The sequence below is a fragment of the Orcinus orca genome, chromosome 3 (genome assembly GCF_937001465.1).
Source record: "Orcinus orca chromosome 3, mOrcOrc1.1, whole genome shotgun sequence".
Lineage (NCBI taxonomy): Eukaryota > Metazoa > Chordata > Mammalia > Artiodactyla > Delphinidae > Orcinus > Orcinus orca.
The window spans coordinates 59354861-59371439 of record NC_064561.1 but is presented as its reverse complement, the minus strand read 5'-3'; the positions used below and the strand labels follow the sequence as shown (position 1 = coordinate 59371439).

At 42.6% G+C, this 16579-nt stretch overlaps 1 protein-coding gene across 2 annotated transcripts in view; it reads right to left on the bottom strand.

The window, feature by feature from the left end:
• Positions 1–16579, bottom strand: part of PDE6A (phosphodiesterase 6A) — a 69028-nt gene that overhangs the window by 23458 nt on the left and 28991 nt on the right. For both annotated transcript variants that reach the window (XM_004280360.3, XM_004280361.2), the window contains 7 exons: positions 13173–13239; positions 8934–8981; positions 6216–6365; positions 5497–5640; positions 3546–3611; positions 3184–3330; positions 2187–2294 (listed from right to left, as the gene is read on the bottom strand). In XM_004280360.3, coding sequence (XP_004280408.1) covers positions 2187–2294; positions 3184–3330; positions 3546–3611; positions 5497–5640; positions 6216–6365; positions 8934–8981; positions 13173–13239 — 730 coding nt within the window. The remainder of the gene's footprint in view (positions 1–2186; positions 2295–3183; positions 3331–3545; positions 3612–5496; positions 5641–6215; positions 6366–8933; positions 8982–13172; positions 13240–16579) is intronic.

The following is a 16579-nucleotide window of genomic DNA, read 5'->3' as shown; positions in this document are numbered from 1 at the left end:
TGTACAGTGGAGAAAGGACAGCCTCTTCAATAAGTGGTGCTGGGAAAACTGGACAGGTACATGTAAAAGTATGAGATTAGATCACTCCCTAACACCATACACAAAAATAAGCTCAAAATGGATTAAAGACCTAAATGTAAGACCAGAAACTATCAAACTCTTAGAGGAAAACATAGACAGAACACTCTATAACATAAATCACAGCAAGATCCTTTTTGACCCACCTCCTAGAGAAATGGAAATAAAAACAAAAATAAGGAAATGGGACCTAATGAAACTTCAAAGCTTTTTCACAGCAAAGGAAACCATAAACAAGACCAAACGACAACCCTCAGAATGGGAGAAAATATTTGCAAATGAAGAAACTGACAAAGGATTAATCTCCAAAATTTATAAGCAGCTTGTGCAGCTTAATAACAAAAAAACAAACAACCCAATCCAAAAATGGGCAGAAGACCTAAATAGACATTTCTCCAAAGAAGATATACAGACTGCCAACAAACACATGAAAGAATGCTCGACATCATTAATCATTAGAGAAATGCAAATCAAAACTACAGTGAGATATCATCTCACACCAGTCAGAATGGCCATCATCAAAAAATCTAGAAACAATAATTGCTGGAGAGGGTGTGGAGAAAAGGGAACACTCTTGCAATGTGAATTGGTACAGCCACTATGGAGAACAGTATGGAGGTCCCTTAAAAAACTACAAATAGAACTACCATATGACCCAGCAATCCCACCACTGGGCATATACCCTGAGAAAACCATAATTCAGAAAGAGTCATGTACCAAAATATTCATTGCAGCTCTATTTACAATAGCCAGGAGATAGAAACAACCTAAATGTCCATTATCAGATGAATGGATAAAGAAGATGTGGCACATATATACAATGGAATATTACTCAGCCATAAAAAGAAACGAAATTGAGCTATTTGTAATAAGGTGGCTGGACCTAGAGTCTGTCATACAGAGTGGAGTAAGTCAGAAAGAGAAAGACAAATACCATATGCTAACACATATATATGGAATTTAAGAAAAAAAAATGTCATGAAGAACCTAGGGGTAAGACAGGAATAAAGACACAGACCTACTGGAGAACGGACTTGAGGATATGGGGAGGGGGAAGGGTGAGCTGTGACAAAGCGAGAGAGTGGCATGGACATATGTACACTACCAAACGTAAAATAGATAGCTAGTGGGAAGCAGCCACATAGCACAGGGAGATCAGCTCCGTGCTTTGTGACAACCTAGAGGGTGGGATAGGGAGGGTGGGAGGGAGGGAGACGCAAGAGGGTGGAGATATGGGGGCGTGTGTGTATGTATGGCTGATTCGCTTTGTTGTGATGCAGGAACTAACACACCATTGTGGGGCAGTTATGCTCCAATAAAGATGTAAATAAATAAATAAATAAATAATTAAAAAAAAGAAAACATTCAGTGGAATAAGTCAGACACAAAAGGACAAATACTGTGTGATTCTACTCATGTGAGATACCTATAATCAAATTCATAGAGACTGAAAAAGCAGAATGGTGGTCGCCAGGGCCTGGGGACAGGGGAAATGGGGAGCTGCATTAATATTGTTGTTTAAAGGGGACAGGGTGTCTATTTGGGAAGTTGGAAAATTTCGAGAGTTGGAGAGTGGTGATGGTTGCACAATATTGTGAACATACTTAATGCCACTGAATTGTGCACCTAGAAATGGTTAAAATGGTAAATTTTAGGTTATGTATATTTTACCACAACAAAAATATATTTAAAGAATATGATCGATATATTTATATATTTTCAAATGAAAAAAGCGTGTTACAGAATACTAATATTTAATTCGTTATGAACAAAATAAACTTTGTGTATGTGTGTGTTAACAAATATGTCTCGATGCTTCTTAGAAGAAAATCTTGAAGGAGTTGTGTCATGGTTTTCTCCAAATACCGGCTTGGGGGTGGGAGAAGAATGTAGCTTTCTTTTACTTTTTATTTTATATACTTCTCTCTTCTTGGAATTCAGTTATGCTAAGCATGTACTCTTTTTGCATTTTTTTTAAAAAAGCAGTAAGTAGAAGAATGATGCTGCTGCTGCTAGGGGAGCTGCACGAAGTCGTCCCAGTGTGGCGGGAGCTCGCAGCCGCCCGCGGTCCCACCCACCACGCCGCCCAGATGCCGCCACCGTCGTACCACCAGCAAGGAGAACATGGTCTGCCCCACGTTGAAGCCGTGCCGCCAGTTGTGGTAGGTGATCCTGCGGTAGCCCTTACTCAGGGAATACATGAACCGCACCAGAACCTGCGAACACATGCACATCAGTGAGGAAGCAGCATTGCGCCAAGGCTTGGGGGTGATGGTGGTGGGGATGCTGCCTGCTGAAGCCCAGATGCTCCAGCCCCCGCCCTGGACCACGTGTGGGAACTAGCAATAGAGGCAATAAGGCTGTGAGAGCACTCTGCAGACTGCTAGGTACTATGACAGTGGACGTGGTTATGAAACAAGGCCCTGGGAGAAGCTTAAAGCTGTATGGGAGAAAAATCAAAGGGGTCTTTACATCAGTGCTTCTCAGACTTGAGTGCACGTCTGAATCGCTCCGGGCTGTGGGGAGGCCTTGTGAAAACAGTTTCTGATTCCTTACAGCTAGGAGTGTGTGTGGGGGGGGGGATGGGGGGGCGCGTGTGCCCATGCGCCCGTGTTGATCCGTTTTCAGGTGATGCTGATGTGCCTTTGGGGCAACACATTTAGAACCGCTGCTTTAATCAAAGAAGTCTGGGAAATTCTGCACGCGATATATCCCCCACCCCCACCTTTTTGTCCATCCCCGTCCCCCTAGATGCACAGCACACCTAAGGAATTCTGCAGGGGAAAAAGTCCTGTTTAAATGGATTTAACCCACTTTTCCCACTCTGTTTGACTGTAGGACCGCTTTTGGCGTCCCATTTATCCATAGTCTTCAGAACTCAGTGCCTCAATACCCACCTTGAGAGACACCACAGTTCAGAGGAACCATGTGTCTGTTTTCTGATAAATGACGCATCTGTGCGATGTGACTAATGCTTTAAATCCTAAAAGCTGAGGGTACACTCTTTTTAAGGCAGTTTACAGATTGAGGTTTTTTTTTTTTAAAGCAAGCAAAAAAGAAACAGGGAAAAGAAAAAGGGAAATCAAACGTTTGTTTCGACCTCACCTCCTGAGGAATGTGAAATTTATCCACCACCCTGAGCTCATAGTACATCTGTATTCCACATTTCACCAGCTCCAGTTCCGTCAGGGGCAGGTCGCTGAAGTGGAATTTATTAATTTCATATTTCTCTGCATCTGGCAGCTGTTCTTGCTGTGTGAAACATGGAGTCAAGTGACTGGGACACATGAAGAGTTCCTGGGTCCCTCTCCTATCCCCCCCACCCAAGCCCTGTCCCTATCCCGAGTCCGCTGGAAGGATCAGAGCAGGGTGGCAAGGGTCATGCTTGGCAGAGACACTCCCCGCCCATGCTTGGGGCACACCCTGCACTTGTAACCGGTCAGGGCCAGCTCTGCTGCCCAGCTCACCAGGATCTCAGCCAGTTCTTCTTCCTCGCATTCCCACGGCTCCTTCCCATATACTTCTCTGGTTTTCTGCCGGGGTCCGAAATAGCAGAGAAAAGAATTAGTTTACTACATCTAAGGTCTAAATGTATCTCTACTTTTCCATTTCCTTTTTTCTTCTTCCACCAAAGTTCTTGCAACAGAGCTACCAACTCAGAGAGGCTGTCATTCAACATTTATTGACAAGTAAATTCAAGGTCATGTGCTTTGGAGCCATGGAGCAGTTCGTGCATATTCGAGCTCTGCCAGTTACTGGCTTGGAGCTCCCATTTCCTCATTTGTAAAATGGGGATAATAAAAGTACTTAACTGGCAAGTTAAAATTAGATTATGCAAAGTCTTTTTTTTTTTTTTTTTAAACGTGGGTTCTTAGCTCCCAGACCAGGGATCGAACCGATGCCCCTTGCAATGGAAGCGCAGAGTCCTAACCACTGGACTGCCAGGGAATTCCCTTATGCAAAGTCATTTCCAAAAACATATATGCAACTAAATTAAATGATGCATGTAAATCACCGAGAGCAGTGCTTAGCACATAGTAAGGGCTAAAATTAAGTAATGCTGTTGTTGATATTGTTATTATCGCTGACTGGGGGTCTGGAGTCCTTGCTCATGGTCCTGGCTCTTCCTCTCACTTACTGTGTGACTTGAGACAAGTTCCTTCCCTCTCCGGGCCTATTTCCCCCTGTGCTACAGGAGGGGGGAAGTTGGACCCAATAACTGGTTTCGGATTTCTTGATCTAGAGTATAGTCTATTAACTTTTAACTGGCTCACTGAAGCTACGCCTCCATAGGGTCTCCGTATCCATCATTTGGCTTAAAATTATGGACTGAGACAAGCGAACCATGGGTCAGTTCATCCATACTGGATGTTTTCTCCTTTGGCTTTATCAGTTATTGGGATCAAAATGATCAAATTTGTTGTATCTTCCCAGCTTAAGAAATGCCCTCTGAAAATATTGGTTTATATTGTTTCAACTTGTGCAGTGTATAAACCAAAATCTTGGGAACTCAGCTGGGCATCATATCCAATGCCTTTTGGCTAATTCTGTTTACTTCTAAAATCTTGATCTCTTTGAGACCAAAATCCCAGGAATGGTGGATCACTGATTCTCACATATCTTTGAAAGCCTGTCATCCAATTTCCCACCCGGGTGGGATTTTCCTCTATAGCTTCCCTGATATATGATCACTCAGCCTATGCTTAGATACCTCTCATGATGGGGTGCTCACTACCTCCCAAGGCAGCCCTTTCAGCACAGTGATAATTTGCTCATTATCCTGAATGTTAAATGAGACCTATTTAACGAGCTAGGTGATTTGGGGACAAATTACTTCCCCCTTCTCGGGCTCAATTTCTTCATCTCTACGATGGGGGTAAAAATTCTTACCCTGGGACTTCCCTGGCGGTCCAGTGGTTAAGACTCCAAGCTTCCAATGCAGGGGGCGTGGGTTCGATCCCTGGTCAGGGAACTACAATCCCACATGCCATGTGGCACGGCCAAAAAAACCAAATCCTTTCCCTGCCCACCTTACTGGGCATCATAAGTGTGAAATTACCTTATATACTGTACAGTGATGAAACTATGTGAGGGCTTCCTACAAACATCTAACCCCCTTCTGAACTATTTCTTTGCTCAGAAAGATTGAGTCTTCTAAGTGAGCTGACCTCATGGAGGGAGGCTCTGAGCAACTGACCATTGTCCATTGGTCTCTCAGATAGAGCTTCCTCTCAAGAGTAGGGACTGTGGTTGGTGACTCCATCTCTAGTACCGTGTTAGCCCTGAGCACAGAGAAAAATGGAGTTTCTAGAGCTGTTAATCCAAGGTCTGGTTCTAAGACTGCGGTAACCCTGCAAGGGACAGCTGTCCCCATAGCAGCCATTTCTAGAGTAGAAACAGGAAGAAAACACTACTCACCAAGATTTTCTGGATTTCTTCATTGTCACACTTCACATGATATTTCACCATGTCTTGGAAAATATCCTTCCTGTTTTCAAGTTTGTTCATTGACTCATAAGTGTCAGGATTTAAGACAGACCAGCCCAGGAATTGAGTCAAAGACTGAAAGGAAGGAAAGGAAGAATCAGAGGCAGAACATCCAGGTTTGATCCTGCCTCTGTAACTTAGGGCAAGACTCTGTAAATCTCCATTTGCTCAGCTACAAAATGGGTTTGATTAGCTGTGTGCTGCCCTCCTCAAAGAGATGGTGTTAGGATAAGATGAAATAATGGATGGGAATGCACTTTGAATAAAGCTCTAACACACGTGAAACGCCATCCTGATGTCTAATCATTTCACAAAAACGGAATGTGTTGTGCGTATGTGGGGACATGGGATATAAGTGAACTCTCTGTACTTTCTGCTCAATTTCGCTGGGAACCTAAAGCTTCTCTAAAAGGTAAAGTTTATTAATTTTTTAAAAAAGGGAATATAGATTTCTCTGACAACTGCTGCAGTGCAGAAGGGGGAGCAAAGAGAATAAATGTTGATTCAGGAAAGTGTCTACAAGGTGAGCTCCCATCCCTCCTGAGCTGGGGCAGCAGCATACAAGAGCCCCACCATGGGGCTCTGGGAGCCAAGTTCGTTGGTGAGCCGACTCTGAATACCACGTCTAGGGGCCTCCTCAAAAACCGTACCTCCATGAGGGTCTCATCCATTTCATCAAAGGGTTTCCCATCTTTGCGATTGTAAAACGTGGCCACCCCAACAATTTCTTCCTTCTTGTTCACAATTGGCATAGAAAGGACATTTTTAATTGTCCATCCGGAGTCATCCAGAGGCTCTTTCTGCAAGAGAAGAGCCAGAGTAAGTTTGCTTCAGGTACCAGGCTGCAGAGGCATCTGTAATGGACTTCATGCTGCATTATGACCCTGACTGGCTGAGGGGGTGGCAAGAGGTTAGACCTTGTTGGGCTTTGCATGATTTTAGTCGCCAAATGCCATGAGCAGGTTGCCCATCTGGTGGGAGCGCCGTAAGCCAGAAAGCTATACTGTTTTCATCCCCAACATGTCAGGGCCATCATGTGCCAGGCAACGAGTTGTGTATTGGGGATCTAATGATGCAAACAAACAGACCAGGGAGGTAGTGTTTCCCTTTCAGATACAGAAGCTAATTGCAGGGGACTGGCTTAAAAGGGGCCATGTTGGTGATGCTTGTAACTTTGAACTAGTCAACTGGATATAACCTGTACCTTTTGCCTCCCGACCTGCCTTTCTGTGTTCCTTTTGGCATGTCGTTTTATCTCCGTGAGCCTCAATTTTCTCATTTATAGATGGGGTTGGTAGTAAGAGCATGTACTCACGGAACAATTGAGAAAATAGAAGTGAAATATCTTGGTCAATCATAAGGTACCATTTGTGAGTCATTTCCCATCTCTCTGAGCCTCACTTTCATCATTTATAAAATGGGGATAACTAGACAATTTCTAGCCTTTTTTCCACTGATTCATTGAAGATTTATCAAGTATTTTACAATGTACAAGAACCTGAGCTAGAAGATGGGAGAACCAAGAAAAATAAGGCAGAGGTGTTGTCCTCAGGTTGCTCACATCTGGAAGGTCAACAGGCAATCACACTGCATGTGGGAAGTTCTGCAAGGTACTTTGGGAGCCAGAGGAGGGAAGGAAGTCAAGGAAGGCTTCCTGGAGTTGGAGAGTCTTCTAGCTCAAAAGTTCCAAGATTTTAAAGGGGGCGAGATGATAATTATTATTATTTAAGTAGCACTTGAACTCAGCACCTGGTAGGAGAGTGACTTCAGAGGGATGTAGAATACAGTCCAAAGAGCATAGAGCTGTCAGTCAGGAAACTTGAATTCAAGTTCCCAGCTCTCTCCCGAACCTTTTCTATGACAGCCTCTCTGAAGGCCATGATAAAGAAGCAGATTTTATTGGAAGTGAATAAAAGTGAAATGGGAAAGTATTAAACATTTTTTTTTTAGTATTAAACATTTTTAAGGAGCAAAGTTACTTGATGCAACTTATGTTTTTCTTTTAAAAATTACTCAGGCTACTTTGTGGAGGAAGAGTTGGAGACAGAAGACTGGAATCTAAAAACAAGATTAGACTTTATTTATTAAAGTGGGTAAACTACAGTTAATCAGATGACTTGGGTAAAGATCAAGTTCTGTTGTGGTTATAATCAGATTAGCAACTCTCAGCAACAATTTGCCTTGACTGATGTGGTCAACATCACAACACAAGACATACGGTTTTATCCTTGGAAGGATATTCTCTCTAAGGTCTTTCATAATGTTATTTAAGGAGTAAAAAAAAAAAAAAAAAAAAAAAACCACTAGTTTTGCTATGAGCCATTTTTATTTCCTTCTTAATTATTTCCTGACTGCTCATTATTTGGTTTTCATACACCTAGCATGCTAAACTCAAGAAATATTGACAGGGCACCCAGAGCTGCACATGTTAAGAAAGATAAGCCCCGACCTTTGACCAAAGGAAGCCTATATTTTGCCAAGAGGAATTAATCTAAAAGACAAGGAAGGATCATGAAAGGTGATGTAAGGGAAATAGAGTGAGAAAGCCAAACTCCTTGGCATGGCCTTCCAGGCCCTGTGTGACCTGGCCTGTGTCTACCTCTCTAGAGTTTCATCCTGCCACTCTCCCCTTAGTCTCATTGGTCTACTCTGGTTCCTTCCAACAAGCCCTCTCTTTCCTGCAATCCTCTCTCCTTTCTTTACTGCCCAAACATAATTTCTCAGGGCCACGTTCCTTGACTCTTCCCAGATGAAGTCAAGCCCCCCCTGGGAGAGTCCCTCCTCTGTCCCTCTGCTATTGTCCTGATCAGCACTACACATGCCTCTTTCCCCATATGATCATGAGCTCCCTGAAGACAAAGACCATGCCTGTCTGGTCCACCTCTGTAGCTGGTGTAGCATCGTGCCCATGCCTGGCCCAGAGCGTGCCCTCTGCAAACATTTTTTAAAAATACAAACAAACAGAATCAAATGGAATACTAAACAACATTCCATGATAATCCTAAGGAGACAGAAATGATATTCAGCCAGAGGAAGCAGAATCAAACTTCATAGAAGTTTCATAGCATTTGGGGTTATCATTGAAGGGCAAAGGGGATTTGGACAAGAGATGGTAGTAAGGGAGAGAACAGCATAAGCAAAGGTCCTGAGGCCAGAAAGCAAAGGGTGTAAACCTTGAAACCAAATGGAACCTTGGATTTACCAAATTAGCTCTCTCCCCACTTCCATGGGCACATGACTTTTTTGCACTCACATTTTTGCTTTGTTGAGACTGCTTCCCAATAAAGTAGATGGATTCTAATGTATTTGAATCCTCTTTGGGGGGAAAAGTATCATATGACTGAGAGAGTAAATAAAAAATAACTTACCTGGAATGCAAAAAAGTCCTCTGCAGGTGCATTCATGATGTTGCAAATCTGAAAGCCATGAAGAGGAATAATGGAGTTATGATTAGACTTGATAGAGTACCCATTGAGGGCAATGGGCATGATATTTTCAGAAATATCACGTCCTTATCCAAGGCATTCACATTCTTTTCATCAGGTAGACATGATTACGATGATTTTGAATTATTAACTGAGGCTACCAAATAGGAAAACTGCCTTATAAACATGGCTTCTTACCATTTGCTTCACTTCTGAGTCATTTCCAAGCTTTGAAAAAGTTAAGGCTACAATTTGTTGTTATTAATAGCTGTATAGTGTCCCATTTTCTTCTTTTTAATGTTAGCTTTTTTCATATCTCATTCATCTTTTATTCATTTTTTTGTTATACATATCCATATACCTATTCTTCTTCAGATTCTTTTCCCATATAGGTTATTACAGAGTATTGAGTAGAGTTCCCTGTGCTATACAGTAGGTCCTTGTTGATTGTCTATTTTATATATTGTAATGTATCTATATTAATCCCAACCTCCTAATTTATCCCTACCCCCTGCACCTTTCCCCTTTGGTAACCATAAGTTTGTTTTCTAAGTCTGTGAGTCTGTTTCTGTTTTGTATATAAGTTCATTTGTATCATTTTTTTTTTTGATGATGGCCATTCTGACCAGCGTGAGGTGATACCTCATTGTAATTTTGATTTACATTTCTCTAATAATTAGTGACATTGAGCATCTTTTCATGTGCTTTTTGGCCATCTGTATGTCTTCTTTGGAGAAATGTCTATTTAGATCTTCTGCCTATTTATTTGATTGTGTTATCTTTTTTTTTTTGATATAGAGCTGCATGAGCTGTTAGTAAATTTTGGAGATTAATCCCTTGTTGGTCGCTTCGTGTGCAAATATTTTCTCCCATTCTGTGTGTTGTCTTCTCGTTTTGTTTATGGTTATCTTACCTGTGCAACAGCTTTTAAGTTTAATGAGGTCCCATTTGTTCATTTTTGTTCTTATTTTCACTTCTCTAGGGGGTGGATCCAAAAAGATATTGCTGCGATTTATGTCAGAGAGTGTTCTGCCTATGTTTTCCTCTAGGAGTTTTATAGCGTCTGATCTTACATTTAGGTCTTTAAACCATTTAGAGTTTATTTCTGTATATGGTTTTAGAGACTGTTTTAATTTCATTCTTTTAGATGTAGCTGTCCAGTTTTCCCAGCACCACTTATTGAAGAGACTTTCTTTTCTCCATTGTATATTCTTGCCTCCTTTGTTGTAGATTAATTGATCATACAACAATGATGTATGATGATGTATGTGTGGGCGTATTTCTGGGCTTTCTCTCCTGTTCTTTGTGCCAGTACCATACTGTTTTGATGACTGTAGTTTTATAGTAAGGTGTCCCATTTTCTTGCCCCCTTTTGTTGAGTATTTGGTTATGTCCAGTTTTTTTAATTAATGTAAATAATACCACTCTAAACATCTTTGAATCAATTATATTTGTTTTGTCAGGAAGGAGTTTTTCCTTGTGCTGTAAACTTCACAGCAAATGAAGAAGTAAAAGGTGCTATAGCTCTGGTTGTATTTATATTGCAAGATTCCTCTCCTGAAAACTGGACCAGTTTACCCTATCATGCAGATAACACTTATCTGATCCCTCCAGAGTCCTGCCTATGGGGCCACTGTATACAGTTGCGTAGCATGTGCACTGCACAAAGGCATCTGGCTGAGGGGGTGACTGGGAGTTGAAATCCAGCCTGTTCTTGACTTTCAGAACAATGGCCCTAGCCTTTCTCTTTTCATCCATCAAGATGGGACACCTTTTTCTAGTTCTCAAAAAGGTACCATGTGAGCTTGCTTTGACCCTGCCTATCCCAGTAGATCAGACCATTCTGTTGTCTGAGAGGATGAGCTGTCCCTGCTCCTGTTCAAGACTGCCCACCCACTGTACCACGCCTCTGGCTTCTCCTTGGGCCAATTCCATCAGTTGGTGTTGTTCTCTCCTGATTTCTAACCTCTCTGAGGGCTCTTTAGCTTCAGTCCATGGGCATGCTTGGTTCTCTCCCAACCTTGAAAACAAAATCCTCCCTTGGCCCAATGTGGTCTTTGTAGTGACCATCAGGTTTTCTCCTCCTTCTCTTGCATTTTCTACCTTCTCTTGCATTTTCTACCTTCTCATTACCCATCCACACCTCAGCAGACCACCTGCTGGTTTCTTCCTCCACCTTGCCACCAAGGCTGCTCTCATCAGGGCCATCAATGACCTCCTAACTGCCAAGCCCAATGGGAGTTTTTGGTTCTTATCTCACTGGATCACTTTTGCTGCATTTGTTATTCTCTCTCTTTGTTGAAACTTTCTACTTCTTTGGTTTCCATGACACTACCCTCTCCTGGGCCTCCAGACACCTCTGAACCTTTCTTCTGATTCTCCTTCACACACTCTTCTTCCTCCACCCAATCTTTAAATGCTGGCATCCTCTAGTATTCTACCCCGAGTCTCCCTCACTCTCCCTGGTGACTTCATCCGCACTCATGGTTTCAAGTACCATCTGCTCCTAGGAGCAAAGTGGTCAAGGACCAGATATACTATCATATGGTCTGTAGTGTAGTCAGTACAGATCTCTACCTTTTGTTGACACAAATCTCTATCTCCATCCGTCCTCTTGCTCCACAGCATCAGAGTCATCTCTTTAGCTGCTTGCTGGACACTTGCTTCTGAAAAAAGTCTCTGTTGCACCTTGTCTGAAAGTGATCTCAGCATCTTACATCCAAACCTGGTGGCAGCATTATCTGTCCAATCTAGAAGCCTGAAATTGGCTTTGGTCCTTCTCTCCCTCCCTCTCTGCTCACAACCAATCCCAAAGCCCTTTCAGTGTTAGATCTGAGCCCTGATCTCCCTCTCTCCACCTCATCTCTGTCTGAGTCATGAGTATTGAATGAGCAAATATATTCACTGCCTGGCTTATCATAAGCACTCCATGGCTGTTAGCAATGAAGACAGTGTTCTTTACTGCCTTTGCCTTTGTTGAGATGTTCTTCGTCTCTTGTTTGTAAGGACACACTTTTCGCTCTGCTTCCAGTCTTAGTCCCTTCAGATCTATTTTCTAGGGAGCGTTCAGAGTTTCCTTTCTAAAATGAAAATTCATTGTGCCAACCTCTTGCTTAAAAACCCATCGCCTGTAGATTAAAGTTCCACCCTCTTGACCTGGCGTCCAAGGCTACTGTGATCTGGCCCCTCCCTCCCTCTCAAGCCTCATCTCTTGCCATCTTCCTGTCTCAAACCTAATACTCCAGCAACACGGAACTGCACACTCTGTGTCGCTTCAAACCTCCAAGCCCTAATTGTTTGCCCATGTTGCTTCCTCCACCTGCAATCCCCTTTCCTGCCCCACCTGCCTAACCCCTATTTATTTTAAAACTCAGACCAAAACACTCTGGCAAGTAAAGCTGGTTTAGATGCTTCCTACTTTGTGTTCATAGAATGTACCATGTACATCTCTATCTGGCCTTATCACATTATAGTCTAAGTATCTGTTCATAAAGATATCTCCCATTTGATGATGAGCTTCAGAACAGAAACTATTTGATTCATCTATCATTGTATCCCCAGAGCCAACCACAGCACCTGGCACATAGAAAATGCCCAATAAATAAACACCCTGATACATGAACAGCACTGTGTAGTGTGTGTGCCTGGGGAAGGATACAGAGATAAGCAGGCTCAAATATTGGGGTGATGTGCAGCTATGACCCTTCTCTCTAGGGTAGGGGATACTGTCACTCTGCCCTGCACCCCAAGCGGGTAGGGCATGGGGGGAGATAGAGCATTTGAGCTCTGTTATGTGGCTGGAAATGTGGCAGGGACGGGGTTGGGGGGGTGTTGGGAGTGGCAACTAAGTCTCTGGGATGAGAGGCTGGGACTTGTTCTGTGGTGAGCCTGGTGGACCAGCCACTTGTGACTTTATCCCTGACATTTGCGTAAGTATCTTTAGTTGTCACTGAGACTGTGCACCTTTCCATCTGAGGGTTCTTTCTCTGTGTATTTCATATTTCTTCAAATGTCAATTCTCTGCACATCCCCTTGGACCAACCGTCGAGTGAATTGAGAAATGGGAGAACCGGGCTTTTAGAGATACACACTTCCCATCGTTTTTCCCACTCTCTTGATCTGAAATCCCTTCACCTTTCCACCTGATTCAAAACTCTCCCCCTTCAAAATTGTATTACTTACCAGGCCATTTTGGGCAACGTAAGTGGGAAGGCCGCTCACTAAAGCCCAATGGTCCGGAGGTGGATTCCTGTAAAGGCCAAAGACAGTGGTAACTTCTTTTTTTTAAAATAGATTTTTTAAATTAATTAATTAATTTATTTATTTATTGGCTGCATTGGGTCTTTGTCGCTGTGCATGGGCTTTCTCTAGTTGCGGCAAGGGGGGGCCACTCCCCGCTGCGGTGCAAGGGCCTCTCAGTGCGATGGCTTCTCCTGCTGCGGAGCACAGGCTCTAGGCGCACAGGCTTCAGTAGTTATGGCTCACGGGCTCCAGAGTGCAGGCTCAGTAGTTGTGGCGCATGGACCCAGCTGCTCCGCGGCATGTGGGATCTTCTCAGACCAGGGCTCGAACCCGTGTCCCCTGCACTGGCAGGCGGATTCGCAACCACTGCGCCACCAGGGAATCCCCCAGTGGTAACTTCTGATGTAGGGACAGTTGGACTAAAAACTTGAAACTGGATCTTACCCTCCCTCTTCTCTCTGGTGGCTCCAAGCACCCACTTACTATACCAGACCAAGCCCCAAATCTTAGCTAAGCATCTTAATGTCCAAATGTAAACACTGAGAAAAAAGCGATAAATCAGTTTTATTAATTTCACACTGAGTTTGACTCCCTAAGAAAAGAGACAAAATTCATCCAACAGATTGCTATTGGCTGCTGAGCAAAAACAGATGCCGTCATTTCCCTCCATTTAGTACTTACATACAGAGAGTTAGCTTAATATCATGTAGAGTGAGGGAAACCCATCTAGGATGAGCTCCTACCACATACCAAGCACTAAGCTAGGTGCTTTACATACTTATTTATCCCACGCAGCAATATCACAATTTGGGGTATTATTTTTACTTGTTTATTGCAAAAAATATATACACACATGGAAAAATGCATTAAAAACTTCATCAGTTGTTTGAAAGTGAACTCCTATGAAATTATACCTGGCACTTCCCTGGTGGCGCGGCGGTTAAGAATCCGCCTGCCAATGCAGGGGACACAGATTCAAGCTCTGGTCCAGGAAGATCCCACATGCCGCGGAGCAACTAAGCCCATGCGCCACAACTACTGAGTCCGTGTGCTGCAACTACTGAAGCCCACGCACCTAGAGCCCATGCTCTGCAACAAGAGAAGCCACCGCAATGAGAAGCCCACGCACAGCAAGGAGGAGTAGCCCCCGCTCGCCGCAACTAGAGAAAAGCCCGTGTGCAGCAACAAAAACCCAGTGCAGCCAAGAATAGATAAATAAATTTATAAAAAAAAAAAACAAGAAAGAACAACCTTGTCGGTACCTTAGAAATCCCTGACCTGACCCCCCGCCACTCGCAACCTTCTCCCAAACCCCAAACGTAACCATTGTCCCAATGTTATGATTCTTGCTTTTCTGTGGCCTGTTTTCCTGTAGCCTGTTTCACCTGTTTTAGGTAGAATCAATGTGCATACATTATTTCATTGGACTTCGTTTTCATGTTGCTGTAATTTATTTGTTTGATTGACTTCAACCGTTTTCCCTGGTAAGGTTGCATATAATTTATGCATTCAACTGTTGATGGACATTTCCCTCAGTGCAAGGCTAATATGAGCATTGCTGCTTCCAGCACTCTGGTGTATATGTGCATTCAATTCCATGTGCTAGTTCTAGGAGTAGAAATCCTGGGTCGTAAGATGTGCATGTCTTCAACTTTACTAGGTAAGACCAAACTGTTTTCTAAAGTGATCATGCCAATTAATACTTCCATCAGCAGTATATTAGAGCTTCCTTTACTCCACGTCTCTGTCAATACTTAGTATTTTCAGACATTAAAAGAAAAATTACTTTTAGAAGATTAAGGAAGTTCTCCTCTATGGAGATAATTATGTCATGTTTCTCTTAACGTGGCAGATTGTATTTATTCATTTTTCTAATGTTAGCCCTGCATTCCTGGAATATACCCAATTGGGTCATGATGTATAATCCTTTTTCGTTATTATTTGCTAAAATTTTATTTAGCATATTTGCATCTATGTTCACAAGTGAGCTTGGTCTGAATTTTCTTTTTTCATACAGTCTTTGTTGAGTTTTGGTGTCAAGTTTATGCTAGCCACTTCTTTTTCTAGTCTCCTGGATAATTTGTATGAGAATTGCATTATTTCTTCCTTAAATATTTAGTAGAACTCACCCCTGAAGGCATCTGGGCCTGGAATGTCTTTGTGGGAAGGTTTTAATGTATTTTAATGTATTTTATTGTTATAAGACTATTGTGGTATTCTATTTCTTTGTGATTTATACTTAGTAGGTTTTATTTTTGCAGGAATTTGCCTCTTTCATCTAGATTTAAAATATTTTGGGCATAATATCCTCTTACTATCTTGTTAATTTCTGTGTCTTTGTGGTTATCCCCCTTTTCCTTCCTGATACAGCTCATTTGATTTTCTATTTTTCTTGCTCAGTCTTGCCAGAAATTCATCAATTTTGTTAATCTCTCCAAGAAACCAGCTTTTGGCATTTGTTCATTATTCTGTTAATATTTCATTAATTTCTGGGCTTATCTTTATTCTTTTGGGGAGGGTTTATTTATTTGCTTGTTTGCTGTTAGTTTCTTGAGACGATGTGATGGATAGCTTCTGTCTACCCTCCAGATCCGCTCTCCAACCTGCTCCTCCGTGTCCCAGGAGGCCGGTCTGTGTGGACTCCATCAATAGGGTGCCTGGCCTTCCAGCTTCTGATTGAATTTAGCCCAATGAGGAGACCTGGCCAAAACTAGAGGCAGGTAGAACAGTTAGGTCAGGCTATTTATTTCCCTGGGTTCCCCTGGAAGGGTTGCTCTGGGTTTGCTGCGTCTCTTGACTGAAAGGCAACACTTCTCTCAAGATGCCCTGCCCTACATGACACTTTCTCCGTCCAGGTTCTAGAAATTTCCTATGGGCCCAGGAATGCTTACAACAACCTCACTACTAGCATATTCTCTTTCAGTTTCCTTCATTCCACCCACACCTCTATAATTCATCCCTTTATAAGTAAAGCCTCCTTGAATTACCCTAATTTGAATGTGACGCCTATTATCTGCTAGGACCCCGACTGATACAAGTGGGTACAGAGTTTATTACTTTATATTGTATTCTTTTCTCATATGAATATTTAAGACTGTAAATTTTCACCTTAAGCATGATTTCTGCATCACACTGGTTTTGATATGTAATATTTTCATTCTTTCAGAATATGTCATAATTTCCATTGATTTCTTCTTTTACCCATAGATTATGGGTCTTCGTTGCTGCGTGCGGGCTTTCTCTAGTTGTGGTGAGCAGGGGTTACTCTTCTTGCAGTGTGTGGGCTTCTCATTGCGGTGGCTTCTCTTGTTGCGGAGCATGGGCTCTAGGCACACAGGCTTCAGTAG